Below are 20,639 nucleotides of genomic sequence, written 5' to 3'. Positions count from 1 at the left end.
TTTTCTTCCAATAGACACACTCCACGCAACACAAACTGTACTTTATTCCTGAGGCCCGTGCCGGGCACTCCCACACACACCCTGGGGAGCGGTCCCATGAGCACCGCTCACAGCTCTGATTGGAACTTGAGGTTGCAGCCTGCCATCTTCTCAGCGTAGTGGGCATCAAAGCGCTCATTCTGGGCCACAGTGAACATGGTTTTCCAGTCCCCCGTGATGCCTGGTGCGGGAGGAAGGGAGGAAGGGGGAGGGGGGAGGGAGGGAAACTTGAGGTCCTGGCCGAAGCAGAGGCCCCAAGTGGCTCAGGGTCAGCTCTAGCCGCTACTCCTGCCCTCGCCTCCCCAGCGCCCCTGCTGGTGGGCACTCACCTTTCCTCATGAAGGCGGAAATGCTGTGGTCCATGAACTCCACGGGAAAGGTGCTGTAGTTAGCCATGGGGTTCTTCTTCATCTCCTTGAACGACGTGTGCCGCACAATGTGATCCACGGTCTCCTCTGGCAGGGAGCGTCCCACGAACTCCAGAATCTTCAGAATCTCCCTTTTGGGGTTCTGGAGCAGCAGGGGGGCTCTTCAGTGGAGGCTTGGCTTGTGCATTGGACAACAAAAGGGAGGCCCCACCCGAACCGCATGGCCACTTCCGACCCTGCGCCGTGACCCTGGTCCTGTACTCTGGCCTCCTGGGCAGAGTGAGTTGCCTTCTGCCCTGTGACCTGTTAAGAAGCTGTATCTGGCTCCTTATGGGTGAGGGCAGGGACAGCCCTCTGTCATACTGGGGCCCCGGGAGAAGCAGTAGCAGTAAATGGATGATCGATGACTGCACTTGGCACTGACTCAGGCGCTAGGAGATAAGAGCTGTACGGAGTGTGCTGCCCAAGGGGCAGGGAAGGTGAGGTGGTCTAGAGGACCAGTGTAGGGTCTGCCATAGAGAAGCAGGGCTTAGAAGGTCTGGGCAGTTCCCCATGAGACTCCTGCACCCCTTGTGCAACATGGAGGGAAGTGGTAGCAGTGTCTCACCTCCTGCATGTCCTCGTAGAAGAGGTAGAGAACTGGGTGGGTGCGCCCCAGCTCCCACCACTCCTGCACGTGCTGGTACCAGGACCCATAGGACACTGGGGAGAAGGGCAGGGGGCAGGAACAGGTTGGTTGGTATTCATTCCAGCTGGCTGCCCCTCAGCCCACCCCCTCCTTCCTCCGAGACAGGCCCACCTTCCCCAGCCATGAACTTCTCCAGGAAGCTGTCCCAGGTGCCGGGGTCAGGGTGCACCTTGGCCATGCGGTAAAAGTGGAAATAGGAGACAGCCACATCCTTTGCGTTCCGGGCCACATAGATCACCTGGAGAGGCAGAAGACACACCCCCACCCCGCACCGCACCATCACCGCACAGCACAGCAGGCGTTCTTCTAAGCATCACACTCCACCCTGCAAGGGAGGTTCTCTCTTGGTCTGGCCAAGAGGGAAACAGGCTTAGAGGCTGACTTGGGTGTGACTGAGCTGGGATTTGAAGCCTGCTCTGATGCCAGAGTCCTAGCTGGTTCCAGGAACTGTATTTTACACTAATCCAATCTTCTCAATGCCACTGTGCCGATTTGGAACAAGGCGTGCAGAATTCCTGCCAGCCCCTCCTCCACAGGCCTGTGAGCACCCAGGCCCTGTAGTCTTACTGTCACTGTCCGTCTGTCCCACCAGAGCATGAGGTTGAGGACTCCTCCCCCTTTAAGATGAGACCAGGCTTGGGGAAGTGAGAAGACCTTCCTAGAAGATAGGGCCAAAGCTGGGTTGGTTCTCTAGCTTCCTCTGCCACTCACCTTGACCTTCTGGTCCAGCAGGGCCTGTGGGAGCAGAGCCAGGGGCAAGTGTGTCTTGAGGAGCCGTGGGGCAGGTGTATCTTTCAGAACCTCCATACCTGAGCCATGAGTAGGGAAGGTCCAGTGAGCTGGAGCCCTGGTCCTCCCTCCCTCCACCTCACTGGCCTCCAGCACTCCACCACACACCTGTGGGACACCCTGGACCCTTGAACTCAAGGAAGGGCACCCGGGTTAAGATGGGAGCCCTCTGACACTTCTCCAAGTCGCCACCCTGGTAGATCATGTCCAGAATCTCACTCACCCAGGTGGTGCCTGGAGAGGAAAAGGAGGTAAGCAAGGCTCAGGGCCCACCCCGCTGGCCCAAGGGGGGACTGCAGCCCAGGAGAGGGGTGGGTGGTCCTCATCACCTACCAGATTTGGGGTAGGTGCTGATGAGCAGGTCATCGGGCAAGGGTTGTAAGCTCTGCAGTGGCCCAAGTGCCTCTGCAAAGTACTTGATGAGAGGGACCCCCTTCACGTACTTCAGTGGCGGGCGGGAGGTGTCCTGGACCAGCTCCATGCTGCTGAGTCAGGGGCTGGAGTGGGACCGACCTCCCTTAACATCACAAACAACGTCTTCTGTTTAATTGTTTTGTTTTAAGGTAAGAAACAGGCCGAGCAACTTGCCTACACTCAGAGCCAGTGAGTGCTGGGCTGGATTCCGAGGGATCTAACACATTGGGGCCACACTCTGGAGGCACCCTGGATTTACCCGCAGAACTTTTAAAAATCCCAATGCCTGCCCAGCTAGACTGGCTCCAGGAGGTCAAGGCACATGCCTGCGTTGCCAGCTCGATCCCCAGTAGGGGGAGTGCAGGAGGCACTCAATGATTTTCTCATCATTGATGTTTCCCTCTCTGTCCTCTCTCTGAAATCAATTTTTAAAATATTTATTTTTAAAATCCCAGTGCCTGGGCCACACCCCAAGCCAATTAGATTGCTCTGGTGGTGGGACCCAGGCGCCTGGTCTTTGGAAGCTGACCAGGAGATTCCAGTGTGCACACGAGAAAACTCCTCTGGGGCCTGCCAAGTGTCTTCTTTCCGTACTTCCTGCTGCAGCCCTCCATCTGATCCCAACGGGCTCCTCCCCATCCTTCCCTCCTTGAGCTCCCTAAGCTCCTCACATGCAGAAACCTCCCCAAAGCCAGCTGGGCCTGAGACACAACTTGCTCAGCCACACTCCATCTTGGCTCAGAGATAAACAGCCAACTGAGCAGCTGAGCTTGTTTTGGAAGCCATTCTGGTGTGATGAGCAAAACATGCCTCAGCGGAAGAGGGAAGAGGAACAGGGGTTTCAGGCCAGACTGCAGTTGGTATCGGACTGAGCTGGGATTTCCCTGGGGAAAGGGCAAGGTCAGATTGAGCTGGGATTTCAGGGGAAAGGGCAGGGTCAGTAGAGGCAGGAATAGATCAAGCAGTGGGAGGTCTGGCCCAGCCCACCCTATCCTAGCACTCACCTGACCTCTCCAGACCTTGGCCTGTGGCTCTCTGTTGTGCTGTCACGTAGCGTGAGTGCAGAACTGCAGAGAGCTGCAAGTTTTATAGGTTCAAAGTGGGAGGGACTTGGAGCCAGCGCTGAGCCTTGGCTGTCCTCCAGGAATGGGTGGGGTTTGGGGTGGGAGGGCCCCCTCTCTGCTACCCTCATTAGCACCCCAGCTGACACCAAGATTAGACTGGCCTTAAAACCCAAGATGTGGGTTTAGTGTGAAGAAAATAAGACAGAATCAACACAAAAGGGCCTAATAGCTTTTTTGTGTGTGTTTTTGAGCTGTAATCCCGGCTTCTGGCTTGCCCTCCAAACTCCAGCTCTGCAAGAGCCAACAGCTTTTTCTAATAAACCTGGTCTCCAGAGGACAGAGGAGTGGAGGGGAAAGGTGGCCCCAGGCCAGTCTGAGGACAGAGGTTCAGGTCAGGGGCAGCCCACAGGCCCCCCGACAGCCCAGGCTGGAGTGATGTGGGTGGGCGGGAGACGGGGTTTGGGGCAGGGCACTGCTCAGCAGGCTCTTTGAGGCAGCATAGGATGGGAAAGAGCAAGAACGCTGGGGGCTCGTAATCCTGGGAGTGAGCCCATTCCGCGGTTCCCATGGGCCCTCACCTGGATGGTGGGAGAGCAGCCCCAGAAGGTGCTTTTCTTTCCCTGGGTTAGAAGGGGGCTTGGCCTTTGTCCTTACTGTTTGGATTAAAGTCCAAAGTCCTCTGGGCACTGGAGGCGGGTGAGCTCTGAGTCAAGGGTATGAGTCTCCAAGCCCTCAAGAACTGTGACCTCAGCCAAAACCGGTTTGGCTCAGTGGATAGAGCGTCGGCCTGCAGACTGAGGGGTCCCGGGTTCGATTCCGGTCAAGGGCATGTACCTTAGTTGCGGGCACATCCCCAGTGGGGGGTGTGCAAGAGGCAGCTGATCGATGTTTCTCTCTCATCGATGTTTCTAACTCTCTACCCCTCTCTCTTCCTCAAAAAAATAAAAAAATAAAAAATAAAAGAACTGTGACCTCAGCCCAGCCGGTGTGGCTCAGTGGTTGAGCGTCAACCCAAGAACCAGATCAGGGTTCGATTCCCAGTCGGGGCAGATGCCTGGGTTGTGGACTCAATCCCCAGTAGGGGCCATGAAGGAGGCAGCCGATTAATGATTCTCTCTCATCATTGCTGTTTCTCTCTCCCTTCTCTGAAATCAACAGAAATATATTTAAATAAAATAAAAAGGAACTGTGATCTCAGAGGCAGGCCAGGGGAAAGCTGAGGCAGAAGGGCCTCCAGCAGAGGAGAGGCTGGTCCATCTGGGGTCAGTGGCCCCTCCCCCTTCCTCTGTTCTTCTCGGGCTCCAGTGACTGGCAGGGCCTTTGCCTCCTAACTCCACACACACCCCAGCAAATACCGGAAGATACCCTTAACTCAGACTTTTTATTGTACTCAAGTAAAATTTGCCCAGACCCAAAGGCAGTGGCACAGAAAAGGAATGGGTGGAGGGCTGGGGTGCTGAGGGTCAGATCTCCAGCATGTCTGTCCAGTGTTCCTGTGGAGACAAGAAGGGTGGTCAGAGGCGGCCCAGGGGGTAGGATGGAGCAGGGTCCAAATCCACCTCTCACCTCTTCTAATTCCAAGTTCTCCTCTTCCTCCTCGGAGCCCGTCCGGCACAGCCAGATCAGGTCTCCCCACAGCAGCGAGTTCTTGCAGCTACCAAGGGGTGCAGGTGGTAGGAGACAGAGAGTCAGGGTCACAAGCCTCCTTCAGGCTAGACCCTGGGTGCCAAGATGAGGACTCAGATGCCCTGGGCCGAGGCACTGTCTTCAGAGGTAAACCAGGCTGGGGGGGGGATGGACTTACCCAGGGCATCGGCCCTCCAGGGGCAGAAGCTGCCCTGGCTCCTCCTGCAGGAACTCCTCTGCCAGGCAGGTCATGTGGGCCCTTAGGGAGCAGCCAGGGTGGGGGCAACACAGGGGGCCTTCTTCATCCTGTCGGAGGGTGCGGGCAGGGAAGGGACAAGATGGGGAGTAGTGATGTAACCAACACCCAGAGAATGTCTATGGACCAGACACTGTTCCAGGGGCTTTATGTCACCCATGAGGCACATACTACTCTTACATTATATTGTAGATGAGGAAACAGGATGGAGGAGTTATAATACTTGCCCATAGCGACTAAGCTGGCCAGTTTTCTCTGAGTATTAGCAGTGATTCTACAGCACGGCCACTGCAGCTAGACCTAGAGTTCCTTACAGCTAAGTGATCTCAATGGCTAACCTCTGAATGGCAAGCATGTCACGTGCCGAATCAACCATTGGGTCAAGGACCCACATATGTGATGGAGGTATTCATACAGCCTAGATGTGTAGTAGGCTATACCATCTAGGTGTAAGTGCACTCTATGATGTTCGCACCGTGAAATTGCCTAAGGACACGTTTCTCAGAATGCATTCCCCTAGTTGAGCGGCATGTGAGGTATGCAGTTTACTTACATTTAATGTGAGTGAAAGTCAGACCTGTCATCTCAGTTAATATACTAAATATTTGCTACCTGCTCTGTACCACAGCTTTCTACAGTACTAAATAAAAACTACCCTTGTGGAGTTTAGTATGGGGTGGGAGATGTGTGAGACTGATAATAAAATATAGTTGACCCCTGAAGAACATAGGTTTGAACTGGGGTGGTCCATTTATACAGATTTCTCCCTCCCCCTCCACCTCCCCCGCCAAATACCCAGGGGGCCCTCCATATCCCTGGGTTTTGCATCTGCAGATTCAACCAACCACAATTTAAAAAACAGTATTTTTGAGGTTTTTTGATCCAGGGCTGGGAATCCACAGATGCAGAGGGCTGACTGTATGCACTGTTCTATACCATCTATACTAATAAAAGGGTAATATGCTAATTAGACCAGGAGACCTTCCAGACAAAGCCATGGTGGCAGGGCCAAAGCAGAGGCAGTTAGGGGCAATCAGGCTAGGAGGGGAGGGCAGTTAGGGGTGACCAGGCTGGCGGGGGAGGGGGGGCAGTTGGGGGCAAGCAGGCTGGTGGGGGGGGGCAGTTGAGGGTGAGCAGGCTGGCAGGCGGAAGGCAGTTGGGGGCAAGAAGGCCAGTGGGGGGGGGGGGGGAGGGGGTGGGGGGGGGGTTAGGGGCAATCAGGCAGGCAGGCAGGTAAGTGGTTAGGAGCCAGCGGTCCCAGATTGCGAGAGGGATGTCCCAGATTAGAGAGGGTGCAGGCCAGGCTGAGGGACACCGCCCCCGTGGACGAATTTCATGCACTAGGCCACTAGTTTTATATAAGGGACTTGAAAATCCAAGGAGGTAGGAGGGTCCTGAACCAATCCCCTATGGCCGTGGTCGGCAAACTGCGGCTCGAGAGCCACGTGCAGCTCTTTGGATCCTTGAGGGTGGCTCTTCCACAAAATACCACGGCCTGGGCGAGTCTATTTTGAACAAGTGGCATTAGAAGAAGTTTAAGTTTAAAAAATTTGGCTCTCAAAAGAAATTTCAATCATTGTACTGTTGATATTTGGCTCTGTTGACTAATGAGTTTGCCGACCACTGCCCTATGGATACCGAAGGAGGGCTGTTTGGGGCAAGTAAAAAGTTATATGTGGCTTTTTTACTGCATGGGTTCAGCACCCCTAATCCTCATATTGTTCAAGAGTCAACTGTACATGATACGTTAGACAATAAATATTAACCTTTTGCACTCGGATGTCGAGTGTGACTCGACACGGTTAGCATCGGTAGCAGCTCTTTTTATACTCTTTGAATGTATCAATAATTTGAAATATTAAAAAATCCAAATAAATAAGTTTGTGTGAAAAGAAACTCCAGTTTTTTATTCTACTGCCGCGCTTTGTAAAATCTGGGGTATTTAAAAAATTAAATCCCGAGTAGAATAAAGGAATCGAGAAAAAAGCAAGCGAGTGCAAAGGGTTAAGCCTTAAAAAACAAAAGAAAGGAGCCCTGGCTGGTGTGACTCAGTTGATTGAGCATTGTCCCATGCACCCAGAGGCTGCTGTTTGGATTCTGGTCATGGCACATGCTTGGGTTACCAGGTTGATTCCCACTAGGGGGCGTGCAGGAGGCAGCCTATCAATGTTTCTCCCTCTCCCTTCTAAAATCAATAAAACCATATTTTTTTAAAAGGAAAGCAGTACCAAGAAACTTGCAATTTTAGAGAGAGAGAGCCAAGGAAGACCTCATGGAAGAGAGGTGGCATTTCGTCAAGACCAAGGTCTAGGGAAGAACTTTCCAGTGAACGAAGGGCAAAGGTCCGGAGCAGGAATGGCCGCAAGTACTTTCATCCGCATTTTAGAGATGGAAGCAAAGCGCGCCAAGGATGTCAGTGGGCTTACGACTCCCAATAAACAGCCGGATCCTAAGTCGTCTGAACTCTAGACCTGCCCCAACCTGGAGCCCAGGTGGAGCTCTCACCTGAAGTGCGCGCGCGCACAGGGTGCAGGGGGCCTCAGCGTCCTGGTCCGGCTGGGACTCGGTGTCCGCCAAGGGACCGGCCCGACGCTTGGAGGCCAGCATCCGGGGTGGCGGAGGCCCGAAGGCTACCGGCACGTGAGGCGGGGGTGGCAGGCAGAGCTCCTGGCGGAAGTCGGCGCGCAGCCAGCGCAGGGTGAGCGGGAGGCGCGCCCAGGGCGGCGCGCGCAGCATGTGCGCCAGCACCCGCAGGTGGAAAGCGAAGGCGGCCTCGCTGCGCAGGCGTGGTGCCACGTGCGCCAGGCGGCGCGAGGCCTGCGGGTGCTGCCAGGCCCACTCGAACTGCGGGCAGGAGGGAGGGCTTCAGAGCCGCCCAGGGAGGGTCCCACGCCCCAGCCCATCTTCCTGCCACCCCGTCTCCTTCCTTACCCGAAGGGCGGCCACGGCGGAAGGGAAGCCGTGCACTATGAGCACCATCTCCCTGGGGAAGAGAACGAGGGCGGGGTGCGTAAGACGCCCCCTTCCCGCCCCACCCGCGTCAAGCCCAATCCCCTCGCCACGGTTCGCCTTCAGTCCTGCCAGAGGTGGAGTGCTCACAGCGGGCGTCAAGCCTTGTGCACGAGGCCCTGCCCCTCCTTAGAGGTCCATCCCTCGCATCTCCAACCTCAGCTCCGCCTCCAGTCACAGGGACTTGACTGCCTCCCTCGGTTCCTCTCCTTTCCAGGTTCTCTATCTTCCATCCCAGCCTTGTGCACCGCCCTCTGTCGCGGGACCAAGCTTAAACCATCAGCCCCCTCCTAACATCCTAGTCTCACCGGGCTCCTCCTCCCCACAGGCTCCTCCCCAGAGACAGGTCCACCCCCGTCACTGGCCACTCCAAGGCCCGGTTCTCAGCCCCACACCGGCCCCGCCCCCTGTCGCTGACTCTCCCTCGCGGCCCCGCCTCCTCCTTGAAGCCCTCCTCTTGAGTGACCCACCCCTCTCACCAGGGACCGCGCCCGCTGGTCCGCCAGGCCCCGCCTTTTTTGCGGCCTCCGTTGTGCTGCTGGACACGACGAGCAGGGTTGACGGTGAACCCCACGTAGACACGGCCCCGGTGCCGAGGGTTCAGGCAATAGAGCAGGTAGACGCCGAAGAAGCCCCCGGGCCTCGCCGCACCCGCCTCGGGACCCATCAGGACATGAGGGTTGATTGCTGTGGCCTCTGAGCTCGGGGAGGAGGGGGTTGGGTGGCCAGGGCCGCGATATACTTGTGTGGGGGAAAGCTCTGGGTGGCGGTAACCTGGCGGCTGCAGCAGTGCGGGTTCGGGCACCCTCTCCTGGCTGGAGCCAGGGGGTCCAAACCCGCCGCGGAACCTCAGGCGGCGGCACCAATGAGCGTCGGCGGGGGCGGAGCCCGGCCGTGCGCAGGCTCTGATTGGCTGGCGGGCGGCCGGCGCGGAACCCGGGCGGTTGGAAACCGGGTTTCCGTGAGGGCGGAAGTGCCGGGCTTACGGACGCCTCAGTAAGGGCGGAAGTAGAGGCCTCAGCAGAAGTGGCACCGGTGAGGGTGGAAGCAGCGTGACCCGCGTGGGATCGGGGGTTCTGCCCGCGCCGGGCCGCCCCCGCCGGCCGCCATGGAACTCAGCGCCGAGCACCTGCGGGAGAAGCTGCGGCGGGACCTGCAGGCAGAGCACGTGGTGAGCTGCGCGGCCTGGACCTGCCCGGCGAGGGCAAAAGGGCTTGTGGGTGGGCGGCTTGGCACCACCCACATGATTCTGCCCCTTAGGAAGTGGAGGACACGACTCCCAACCGTTGCGCGTCCAGCTTCCGAGTCCTGGTGGTGTCGGCCAAGTTCGAGGGGAAGCCGCTGCTTCAGAGACACCGGTGAGGCCCGGGGAACCCCTCGCTCAGCGCGGTCCCGGCCCCACAGCCCCGGGACCACAGCCACTCCCCGCAACCCAACTCCCTCGCCCCGGCAATGCGGCCCAGCCCTGTGGGCTACAGCCCTAAGGATTTCGCCTTCTGGGCCCCTGCTGGGAGTATTGAGGCTTAGGCCCCCTCCCTCGCCTGCCCCAGGTCCTGGGCGCTACACCTTGAGGACACCGCCAGCCTTCTGGGTCAACCTAGCTTCGGGGACTGTGACTTAGGCCCCTGCGGTTCCCTAACAGCATCTCTCCCGCAGGCTGGTGAACGAGTGTCTAGCCGAAGAGCTCCCGCATATCCATGCCTTTGAGCAGAAAACCCTGACCCCAGAGCAGTGGGCCCGTGAGCGGCAGAAATAAGAGACCAGCACCTGCACAGCCATTAAATTATGAATGGGGCCAGCTTCCGTGTTGGTGTGTTGTGTGTGGGAGGGGCACTGAGGCTGTCTAGGGCCTGGCTTCTCCCTGCCCTGACATTCTTCATTGTCTCCTCCTTGTTTTAACTTGGGCAAGTCCCTCTCGCACAAAGGCCTCTGTGTCCCCACTTATAAAGTGAAAGTTCAATCCTTAAAATCCCTTTCAGGACAGGCCTCACAGGCTTAGAAGACTCCTACTAACCAACCACCTATTTGTGGACAATTGCTGGGTGTTCCTGCCCTCTGCCAGCCTTCAAGATGCACAGACGAGCCCTGGCCGGTGTAGTTCAGTGGTTAGTGCGTAGGCCTGCAAACCAGTGGGTTCTGGGTTCAATTCCCAATCAAGGGCATGTACCTGGGTCCTTGGGTGAAGATGAACAACAACAAAAATGCACAGATGAGAAAGTGCTCGGAGTTTCGGGGTGCTGGCCAATTTAACAAACCTTTTCCTCTCACCAACATCACCCCATGTCAGAAGCATAATAGAGGATTCCACACTTCCCCTGCAGGTTCCTACAGAGACATAGTACCCCAGCAGGGCTCTCCAACAGCTGGTATGCTGATGTTTTCTGGCCCACAGGAGAAGGTCCAATGACCTTTTTGCCCTGGGCTTGGTGTGGCCAGATGCCCTTGAGAAGACCATGTGGTTTTCCTTTTTTTTTTTTTTTTTTTAATATATTTTTATTGATTTCAGAAAGGAAGGGAGAGGGAGAGAGAAAAACATCAATGATGAGAAAGAATCATTGATCGGTTGCCTCCTGTAACAACCCCCCACACACACCCTCCACTGGGGATCGAGCCTGCAACCCAGGGATGTGCCCTGACCGGTAATCGAACCATGACCTCCTGGTTCATAGGTTGACACTCAACCACTGAGCCACACCGGCTGGGCACCATGTGGTTTGCAAGAATGGAGGTGTGGGCAGAGGATAGGAATTGAAGTAGAACAGGAAAATAAGGCCAACCAGGGCCACCAAATAGGGACAGGTGATGCCTCTAGTATCAGCTTAAACACAAGTACCAGGATTGGTCAGGCCTGGCACGTGAAGTCCAAGACCTAGTGGGGCCAGGGCTTTTGGGAGTATGGATTACAGGTTTCGGCCATCCCACCCACTCTGTTCCCCTGTGTTTTCAAGGCCAGTCTCTTGGCCCCTAAATTATCTCCCCTCCCCCTCCACCCCATCTCCTCCTCTCATTTCTATCAGAGGGAGAGTGGGTGGGGAAAGCTGGAAGTCACGGTGATGACAGGGGAACCCTTCTGGGTTCCAGGGATTCTTTCCTGAGCTGTTCTTCAATTCTCCTGGACCAGGAGAAGGGCCCCTCCCCATTGTTCAGGAGAGGCTCAGGGAAGGCACCTCACCTTCCAGAGTCCAGACTTCCTGATTCTTTCTCTCACACCCCTGACTGGGTCCACACTGTTCACAGGGTTGTGTATCCCTCCCCATTTCGTTGGAAGAAGTAACTTGCCCAGAGTAACGGCTTGCTTAGAGGGTGAGGCCAAAATGGGCAGACAGGGACAGTCTTATGGCTGCCTCACAGCTCTGCCCAGGTGGTTTTCTCTGGCATGCTGAAGAGGCAGAAGGGGCAGCAGATGGGCATTGAGTCCTTGCTGCCCCTGTGTGCTATGAACCAAACTCTGCTGTGGCCAGGACACCTATCGCTAATAGCCTGTGTCCCAACTCAGGAGTCACCTGCTAAGGTGGGTATCAAACCCACTTCCAAGCCCCCACTTGATGGAGCCTGACAGGTTATTCAGGTCCCTGTCGCACAGAGGCCAGGCCCAGGTGAGACCCACCATAAGGGCTCAAGAGGCAGCAGCCCTGCACAGGAAGGCTCCAAACTAGGAGGGGAGACAAGTCATGACTCGGGACCTGCCCTTCAACTACTCAGTGCCTGTTTCCTCGCCTGTAAACTAGGGTTGGGCCTTTGCTTTAGTTCTAAGCTTTCTCCTTACAAAAGGACTCCTCGGGCCTGCAGTTTGAAAGATGTCCTGTAGGAGCTGGTGGTTTCATTTCCCCACAAGCAACAGTGTTGGTACAGTTACATGTAACCTGATGTGGTTAACCGGAAAAGGCAGATTTGGGGTAAACGTGGGAGTTAAGACCCAGGCTAGGGCCTTGAGTAGCTCACACCTGCCAGCTGCAAAACAGCAGGCCCCCAGACCACACCAGAATGGGGTGCTCCCACCCACCAGATCTGTTCTGTGGTTTACTCTAGTATTTGGAAGCATCCCTCAGCCCCTGCCATGGGCCAAGCCCATCAAGGCTTCTGAGGGGGGAGTTCAGAGTCAGTTCAGACTCAGCACTCAGGTGCACAGTCATCAGAGTCTGAGAGGTACCAGAAAATAAAGCCATTTTATTTTATCTGCCACTGTGGCCTAAGGAGTGGGAGGAAAGGAGCGGGGGGAGGGGGGGAAGGACGCGGAGGGAGGCGATGCGGTGGACCCCAGCTAAGGCCCCGGAGTCTCTACTTGGCCAGGACTGTCTCCTCCAGCCTATCCAAGCGCTTCTGGAGCTCCTGCACCGTGGCCTGGAGCTTCCTCACCTCCTCCTCCAGCCGGGACACGACATCCTGGAGGATCCAACGCTGCATTAGGCCCGGCCCCACCCTGGGCTCCCCTTATTCTGGCCAAGAGCCCCAGGGCTGGGGCCCTTCTGTCTCTCAGCCAGTTGTTGCCCACAGAGCTGCAGGCCTACAAGCCTGAAACCTGCTTCTGAGGCCTCAGGATTACCCACGGCCGGCTCCCTGTGAGTCCGGGCTGCCTCAGAGGCCAGCCTCCTCCCCTGGGTCAGTGACCACAGCGATGGCAGCCCCTCCCCACCCTGTCTTCCCATCCTGACTCCAGCCTCCATCCGCCTCTCACCGAGCTCGGAGTGCCACTGGCCTCTGGTGCTGTCCTCCTGCGCCCAGTGTCCAGGCCCCGGTTGACCCTCAGCTCCCGGCTCTTTGAGGGCACGTAGCCATCCTTGAGGGAAATGAGGAGGGGCCCAGCATCCCGACCCCCCAGCCACTCCTCGGCCGTGAGGGCGGCGTCAGGCCCTGCAGTGGGCGGGTACAGGTCCTCCTGGAACAGGTCCGACTGTGGGCAAGACCAAGGCTGGTTAAGAGCGTGCTTGGCCACACCACCACCCTGCAGCTCTGCGAGGTGTGCCCAGCCCCGAGCCCAGGGAGGGACATGGCGTCACCTTTCTGGGCACTGTCATGGCGATGGGCTCACATTTGCGCTCATGCAGCTTGTAGAACCTGTGGAAACAGGAAGGTGAGCAGCGCCCACAGCACAGCTGGGCTGAGACTGAAGGTCAGCATGAGGTCAGCGCTGCCCCAGGAGCATGCTCAGGTCAGGGTCAGGGAACAGTCACCTGGCAATCTCACACTTGTTCACCTCCAGGCCACGTTTGGGCATGTAGCCCATGCCGCGCTGGGACTCCTTGGAGCTGAACATGGAGAGATAGTGCAGGAACGGGGCCTCGGAAGTGATCTCGAAGTAGCGGATGGAGCTGTCACCCTGCGGGTGGTGGGTGCGGGGAGATCAACACCGACGGGTGCCTGCAGCCGTGCTCCTTCCCGACCCCTCTGCCCGCCTCCCTCCCCGGCCCCCGCCACTGGGCCACCTTGCCACAGAGGTAGACAATGTTGGTGTCGGGGTCAAAGAAGGGCAGCAGGACGCCGCTGCTGGTGTCCAGCTCCTGCAGGGACAGCGGCTCCTCCAGCTGCTTCTGTAGAGACAGGTGGGAGGCAATGAGCTGGGCCAGGTCAGGCCCGGGTGGTGCCCTTCACTGAGCAGTAACCGGGGTGGGGGTGACCCTTACAGACCATCCAGTGGAAACCCCCATCTCAGGCGGGCAAACGGGCCCTGGACATAGGGCTCGGGCATGGCAAGACCGGGACTAAGCCTCTGATTCTCTGCGCTCACCGTGTCCCACAGCGCCACCTGCCGCTCGCTCATGCGGCTGAAGCCCGTGGTCAGGATCTTCCCGTCAGAGACAAACACGGCTCGCACCGGCCGGGTCCCCTCGTGAGGACGGTCCTTCTCCTGGAAGGGAAGGGATGTGGTCGGTCAGGCACCCGTACACACGCCCCAAGGGCCTTGCCCCAGGCAGGGGCAAGAAGGCCAGCGTCTAGCAGCCCGGATGTGGTGGGTAGGAGGGGTGAAGGTCCCTGGGTCAAGGGTCGCACAGTCATTGCAACTCACGGCTACTACAGTGCCTTTGCGGGGCTCGATGAGGCGCACGCGCTTGTCGCGGCACGAGGTGCAGATGAGGGCGCCGTCCCGGCTCCAGTCCACGCTGTAGATGGTGTCCGGGTGCACGTCCGCGCCCAGCGTCAGCACTGCCGCCCCGGTGCCCACGTCCCACACCAGGATCACGTTGTCACAACCTGGGCAATGGCCCAGTGTCAGAGCCATGAGCCGCCCCCTCGCTGTCAGAGGCCCGCCCACCCTGCCCCTCCCCCCAGGCACCTGCACTGAGCAGCACATTCTGGGCTGTGGGGTGCCAGGCAACGATGCCCACACGCTTGGTGTGGCCCTCCAGCGTGACCACAGGCTCCCGCATGGGCAGCACCAGGCCCCCATCGGGGATCTCCCATACCTGCAGAGAAGGGGCGAGTGAGTCGGGCACTCCAAATGTCAGATCCCGGCCTGGGGCCCCTCCTCGCCATAACCCCACCACCACTCACCATGACTGTGCAATCTTCAGAGCCACTGGCAATGACGTTATCGTTGTGCGGGCACCAGGCGATGTCCAGCACGGGGGCTGTGTGGCCACAGACCGTGGGCACATTCTTGTCCACACGTCCAGTCTAGAGGGCACAGCAGGGCCTCTGAGGGAGGTGCTTTTGCCCTCCAAGCCCAGTCCAGCCTCCCCACAGCCCTTCAGAGAGGCATGGAGGGCAAGGCCGCGGGAGCCGGGAGGCGGAGCAGGCCAAGGGTGGGAGGAGTTGGTCCTCTGTTTGCCCGAGGCCAGAGTTGTCAGGGCAACTCAGAAGGGCCGGCCACAGGGCCACAGGAAGCACAGATTGGGGGTGTGGGCTGGTCCTGCCTACTGTCAGATCCTGGCCAAGTTCCTCTATCTCAGTTTCTCATTTGTGCCCTGAGGGCCCCCGCCCCCACCCCACATCCCTGAGTGAGGCTTCCAGGCACACAGGCTAAAGCCGGGACAGGTGTGGGGAAGGGGGGTCAACTGCATCGGGCTTAGCGTTCCCAGGCAGGTGTGGGAGAATGGTGGGGTGTGGGCCTGGGCCCTTCTAGGAGAGGGACCGGGAAGTCTGTCATAACTGCCCCCAGACAGGAGCAGAGGTTTGGAAATGGCCACTTCCGGGGACAGCTGTGCAGAAGGGCTTCCTGCATGAAGAGCAGGCCCAGCTCTCACCCTGACAACCACTTCCTCTTCTCTTTGCTTCCATCGGTCCTTTTTTGGTAACAACTTAGGGCCCATCTCCCCTTCCTGTGTCACCCGCTAGAGCACAGCAGTGTGCTGGGAGTAGGGGTCAGCAGACAGCAGGGCAGGGGGACAGGGTCAGAGGCAGGCAGGGCTGGGGCCAGGAGAGGGCCCTCTATATCATCCCTGCCCGGGAGCTGGGGCCAGAACTTGCTGGGTTCCCAAGGGCTCTGACAGGCCCAGACATGGAGTGCCCCCAATTCTAAGAGCACTGCTGGGCCTGCCCAGACCCCAGCCCATCCCTGTCTGTGCTCCTGAAGGGTGAAGGCCCCAGGCTGAGACTTGGGAGACCCTGAGTCTCAGAACTCACTGTGTGACCCTTCTCATGCCGTCTCCCCTCTGAGACTCAACTTCCATTTCTTTTTTAAATACATTTTTATTGATTTCAGAGAGGAAGGGAGAGGGAGAGAGAAGCATCAATGATGAGAGAGAATCATTGATCGGCTGCCTCCTGCACACCCCTCACTGGGATTGAGCCCCAACCCAGGCATGTGCCCTTGACCAGAATCAAACTCAGGACCCTTCAGAACACAGGCCAACGTTCTATCCACTGAGCCAAACCAGCGAGGGCTCAATTTCCGTTTAAGAGCTGGCAAAAGCTTACAGCTCCTTTAGCCCAGCTCAGTTTTACAGATCACAACACTGGGGCCCAGGGAAGCTCGGTGACAGTCACCTAATCAGGACCACTCAGGGGGCTCCTGGACGGCCAGAGGCTCACCTTGCCCAGGGGCAGCACCAGGAAGGCCCCTCCCCCGCTGGCTTCACAGATCAGGGCCACAAACTTGGGGTTGACAGCGCAGAAGCCACTGTCCCAGGTGGTCTGTGACACGCGTACATCCTCATAGCACTGGTCGGCCTTGGCCGGTTGTCCAAACACGTGGCGGAACTTGCTGGAGCGGACCACCTGGCGGCTCATCCTGGGTGTGGGGGGGTGGGGATAGGGGGGCAGAGGTTGAGAACTTTTCTCCCTTCAGGCCAACTGTGACCTTCCAGTTCCTGTCTCCCCCAGGAACCCCTCGGCCTGACATTTAAGGTCTCCGCTAACTTCCCCAGCAGCACCACCCAGGACTCCCCGCCCCGGCTCTCGGTAACTGACATCCTGCTACCCTCACACCCTCTCAGCTTCTGCAGCCCTCGCCCCAGCTAACCTGCAAGGCCCACCTTCTCCTCACCCCTCGGCTCTTGCTTGTGCAGCCCGGAGCCGGAGCCGGGGCCTCGCAGCAGAGCCGGGTGTGGGGCAGCAGCTAGTGCGCTTGGTCAGGGGACTGGCTGACGGACAGAGAGAGCACCTCTGCCCTGGCTCACACTGGGCGGCTTCAGCGCAGGCAGTGTGGAGAGGGCTTCTCTCAGCCTCGGCACGCAGACCGCGCGGCCCTCACTCCCACACGGGGAGCCTCCTAAAGGCAGGGGCCGGCCTGGCCCCCTCGCCTCCTGGCACAGCGTGGACACGCGGAGGGACTAGCACGGGGCCGGCCCAGGAGCCACGCTCTTTGCTCTCCGGGGTCAGGATGGCTTCCCCAGCAGGTCTCTGGGCACCACAAACGGGCAGGGGGCCGGGGGCCGGGTTTCTCCTCCTCCCACTCCTCTACCTCGTGCCTCTACTTGAGCAGGTGCCCTGAGTGCCACCTCCACACACACACACACATGCACACGCACACACATGCACACACACATGCACACGCACACACGCACTGGAACTCCACACAGGAAGGGAGAGCGGCCGACTGCTCTGAGGTCCAGCTGAGATGGTCCCCCGTTGGCTGGGCAGAGAGAAGTGAAGCGGCGGGGCCCGCCTCTGGCCCCCCAGGTGCAGGATCGGGGTTCCTGGGGAGGACAGGGGCCGTGCTGCCTGCTGGGAGGGCCTCTAGCTGCTCCCCAGCTTCACCAGGTCGCCCCACTTTAGGGCCTGGTCCTTCTCTGCGGGGCTCCAGCGCCCTCGCCCACCCGGTGCCTCCCCGGAGCCTGCAGCGAGGAGCATGTCTGAGGGTGTGAGGAGAAGCAGTCCCAGGTGAGAAGCCTGGGTTTGGGGAGCAGGGAGCCCCAAACCGGAGGTTGGAGGACAGGAAGCCATCGCCCCACCCTGCCGCCTCCCCCGCCGCAGGTACCAGGCCCAGAAACCACGGAAAGGGGAACTTGGTCTTTTCTTGTTTTGCTCTCAACCCCTTCCTGTCTCCAAGCCCAGGGCAGCCGCTCGGCTCACCCCACCCTGCCCCCACCCCACCCAAAGACTCCCATTCCGGGGAGAGTCGGGGCCCCCACGTGTCCTGACCCCCCACGTCCACCTTGGCCGCCGTGGCCCCTCACCCTCGCCTCCCCTCGGAGCTCTGGGCCCACAGATGGACCCTCCCACGCGCACCCACACGCTCAGGCGAGTCCCTCGCGCAGGGCTCGGTCCCCATCTCGGCGCTGACAGTCTGCCGCCCCCACAGCGGCTGTGCCCGGCTCCCGCCGCCCCACAGGTGGCCCAGGACCGCGATGCCCGGCCCCTTCCCGGGGCAGGACCGCAGGCTTACCTGCTGCGGAGACCTCCCCAATGGAGGAGGGCGAGAGCGAGGAGGAAGCGCCGGAGGAGCGGGAGACGGCCCGCTGAGGATGCTCTTGTCAAGACAATGAATGAGACGCCGGGCCACCCGCCTCCTTAGGGGTGGCAGCGCCCCTTTGGGCGGAGCTCCTACAGGACAGAGCCCTTCCCTCCGCGGAGGCGCCGCCTCGCCCCGCCAGCCCGCAGCCGCCCGCCCCGCCCGCCCCGGTCGCTCAGCGCCCTGCGCTGCCAATTCCCAGCCAGAGCAGATGCTGCTGGCCAGTCGCTGACGATCTCATCTGCACTTTTTAATGTCAAAATGCAAAAATACTCTGCTCCCTCTCCCCTCCTGCAGTCTACTCGCCATCCTCCCCTTTGTACAGGCCCCACGCCCACCCCCAGCCACACTGCGTGCCGCTCCCCGCACCGCAGGGACCGAGGGAGCACCGGCCGGGCCGAGGAGGGCGAGCCCTGCTTGTCCAGGCTCCTACGTTTACAAGTGGGTGGCCCTGGAGGAGCCCCTGAACCTCAGGTCTCATGTCTTCGTGGAGGAGCACTCTGCTCTGCCTGCCGGGGGGGATGCGGGGGAGGGGGGAGGGGTGCGGCTGGGGGGGGGGGTAAGGGGGGGCGGCAAATGAAATAATTTGGCACGTGGAGCCCCTCCTGTGCAGGGCTAACAGACAGGTGACCTGCCCTGGGAGCGCTCAGGCTACTGGAAGGAGAGGAGCAAGCAGCCCCAAGGGAGCCGGGCGGGGCAGAAGCCTGGACTTCAGACTCAAAGGCTTTGTGCCCGTCCTTGGCCTCAGAGGCCACATCCAGCCGGCAAGAAAGGCCTGCTCCCGAACCAGAGGCTCTGCGAGTTTCACTCCCACTGTCACACCTGCTGAGTGACCTTGGGCAGGTTACTTAACCTCTCTGAGCCTCAGTTCCTCCCTCTATAACAGTGATACTTACCTCGTAAGATCACGGGGAAGGGAAAGCCTTAGGCGTCTCCTGTGGAGTGGGGCGAGTGCTTAATAAATGTTACTCTGACCACTATTGCTGTTTGCAGGGTGTTTGACCAGGACCTGAAAGGATGAGGAGGAGCCAACAGGCCTGACTACAGAAGGTCTTGCAGGCTGAGCGGCAGCCTGAGCAAAGGTCCCAAAACATGAATTTCAAGGGACTGATTCAAATCCTGCCTCCACCACTGATTGGCTGAGTGATCCTGGGCAAGAGGTGTAATCTCTCTAAGCCTCAGTTCCTTCATCTGTAAGTGGGGGAGCCATACAACTTGTCCCGCCCACCCCACAAAGCTCTGAGGCTCAAATGAGACCGTGTGTTCTACGGATTGTTCCGTTGTAGACACCGGTGGCTGTACTGGGCCTGAGAGCCCGCGACTGCTACTGGGCTGGGGCAGCGGCCTCCAGCTGCAGCGGGGAGAGGAGCAGCTGCGGGTACTGAGCCTGCGGGGTGCCGGGCACGGTTCATAACGCGGTAGGCTTTCTACACTCGTTTAACACACAGCACCCCCGTGGCAGCTGCCGCCTCCGTTTCACAGAGAGGAACCGGGCACCACTGCCTTCAGCCCCGGAGCCCTCAGTGAGGGACCTGGAAACCATGCCCCAAAGGCAACGAACCCCAACCCAGCAGGCCTGAGAGGGGACGGTGGGGGCCCAGATGCTGCTTTCACCCTGCAGTTGGCCTGCAGCGCGGGCGGGGGCGGGGGCGGGGGCTGCTGCAGGGGACAGAGGCAAGGCCAGTGGGAAGATGAGGAAGCAGCGTCCCTCGGACAGAGTGAGAGTCAGCTCAGCGGTGGGTGGTGAAGGGGGTGAGCTGGCCCCGCATTCACCACCTTCCCTTTGGGAACCAAACCTTCCCTCCTGGCAATCCCTGAGGTTCAAGAGGAGGTTCTGGACGGTGTTGATTCAAGCCTTTGCAGTGAGAAGCAGACTCGGTGGCGCTGCTAGGAAAAAGAAGCCCTCTTTCCTCCGGGGTCAGTAAGCTGCTAGCTGGACGCCCAGCGCGGGCCGTGACCGTCTTGTCACCACGCAGGAAAAGCCCGGCAGAATGAGCCCAGGCCGAGGGCCGCAGAGGCGAGCTGTGAGGACAGAGTCGTGACAGCACCGAGGATCTGGATCAGGCTGTGCCTGAACTCCTTAGCTTTCCTGCTACATGAGGCATAACTTCCTTTTTCCACATAAGACAAGAAGTTTGAGTTGGATTTCTGGTGCTTGGGACTGAATGAGTTTAACTGGAACACCTGCCAAGAGGGAGGCAGGACCAGGGCCCCTTCCATGGTGCCAGTCGTACAGGAAAGAGGGGCTGAAATGCTGAGCATGGGCCAAAGGCCCGACTCCCAGCAAGGCCTCCTCTGGGCTGTCCCCCCTAAACAGGCTGCAGAGCATGAGGGCGTCGGACAGACCTGCAGAGCTGTGGCTGCATCCCCTGCCACCCCACCTAAGATGAGCGCTCTTTGCTCAGCTTACAAGGAGCATGGCCCTGCTCTCTGTCTAGACTATGAGGGAAGGAGGGGGGAGGGGGGAAACATCAAAGTGAGAGAGAGAGACATTGATCGGTTGCCTCCCGCATGCGCCCCTGGGGCCAGGGATCCAACCTGCAACCTAAGTGAATGC

General features: G+C 59.0%; 4 protein-coding genes across 6 annotated transcripts; 1 reads left to right on the top strand and 3 right to left on the bottom strand.

Moving 5' to 3' along the window:
• Window positions 1-26: 26 nt before the first annotated feature.
• On the bottom strand, window positions 27-3,374 carry LOC103296286 (sulfotransferase 1A1). Its single transcript, XM_008152872.3, has 8 exons — window positions 3,303-3,374; window positions 2,218-2,401; window positions 1,993-2,118; window positions 1,807-1,904; window positions 1,207-1,333; window positions 1,015-1,109; window positions 369-549; window positions 27-220 (listed from the first exon to the last, which is right to left on the bottom strand). Exons 2-8 carry the CDS (start codon window positions 2,363-2,365, stop codon window positions 108-110), a joined length of 888 nt encoding a protein of 295 aa, XP_008151094.2. The 5' UTR covers window positions 2,366-2,401; window positions 3,303-3,374; the 3' UTR covers window positions 27-107.
• A 1,350-nt stretch (window positions 3,375-4,724) lies between these two features.
• Window positions 4,725-8,922, bottom strand: SLX1A (SLX1 homolog A, structure-specific endonuclease subunit). 2 transcript variants are annotated; one of them, XM_008152918.3, is made up of 6 exons: window positions 8,733-8,922; window positions 8,176-8,227; window positions 7,750-8,088; window positions 5,167-5,294; window positions 4,929-5,016; window positions 4,725-4,855 (listed from the first exon to the last, which is right to left on the bottom strand). In XM_008152918.3, the coding sequence occupies exons 1-6, from the start codon at window positions 8,918-8,920 to the stop codon at window positions 4,826-4,828; spliced, it is 825 nt and encodes a 274-aa protein (XP_008151140.2). In that variant the 5' UTR covers window positions 8,921-8,922; the 3' UTR covers window positions 4,725-4,825. The 2 variants fall into 2 exon arrangements, with proteins under 2 accessions (XP_008151140.2, XP_027983359.2); XM_028127558.2 differs by lacking the exon at window positions 7,750-8,088.
• Window positions 8,923-9,248: 326 nt separating this feature from the next.
• BOLA2B (bolA family member 2B) lies at window positions 9,249-10,051 on the top strand. Of its 2 annotated transcripts, none has more exons than XM_028127559.2 (3): window positions 9,249-9,424; window positions 9,514-9,611; window positions 9,910-10,051. In XM_028127559.2, exons 1-3 carry the CDS (start codon window positions 9,362-9,364, stop codon window positions 10,007-10,009), a joined length of 261 nt encoding a protein of 86 aa, XP_027983360.1. In that variant the 5' UTR covers window positions 9,249-9,361; the 3' UTR covers window positions 10,010-10,051. The 2 variants fall into 2 exon arrangements, with proteins under 2 accessions (XP_027983360.1, XP_054570493.1); XM_054714518.1 differs by having other exon boundaries at window positions 9,362-9,424; window positions 9,552-9,611; window positions 9,910-10,043.
• A 2,349-nt stretch (window positions 10,052-12,400) lies between these two features.
• On the bottom strand, window positions 12,401-18,152 carry CORO1A (coronin 1A). Its single transcript, XM_008152871.3, has 11 exons — window positions 18,017-18,152; window positions 16,222-16,420; window positions 14,743-14,865; window positions 14,525-14,654; window positions 14,258-14,442; window positions 13,979-14,098; window positions 13,677-13,781; window positions 13,425-13,570; window positions 13,251-13,308; window positions 12,929-13,144; window positions 12,401-12,636 (listed from the first exon to the last, which is right to left on the bottom strand). Exons 2-11 carry the CDS (start codon window positions 16,417-16,419, stop codon window positions 12,532-12,534), a joined length of 1,386 nt encoding a protein of 461 aa, XP_008151093.1. The 5' UTR covers window position 16,420; window positions 18,017-18,152; the 3' UTR covers window positions 12,401-12,531.
• Window positions 18,153-20,639: the final 2,487 nt, after the last annotated feature.

The sequence above is a fragment of the Eptesicus fuscus genome, chromosome 4 (genome assembly GCF_027574615.1).
Source record: "Eptesicus fuscus isolate TK198812 chromosome 4, DD_ASM_mEF_20220401, whole genome shotgun sequence".
Lineage (NCBI taxonomy): Eukaryota > Metazoa > Chordata > Mammalia > Chiroptera > Vespertilionidae > Eptesicus > Eptesicus fuscus.
The sequence above is the reverse complement of the archived record's forward strand: the minus strand, read 5'-3'. Positions and strand labels throughout refer to the sequence as shown.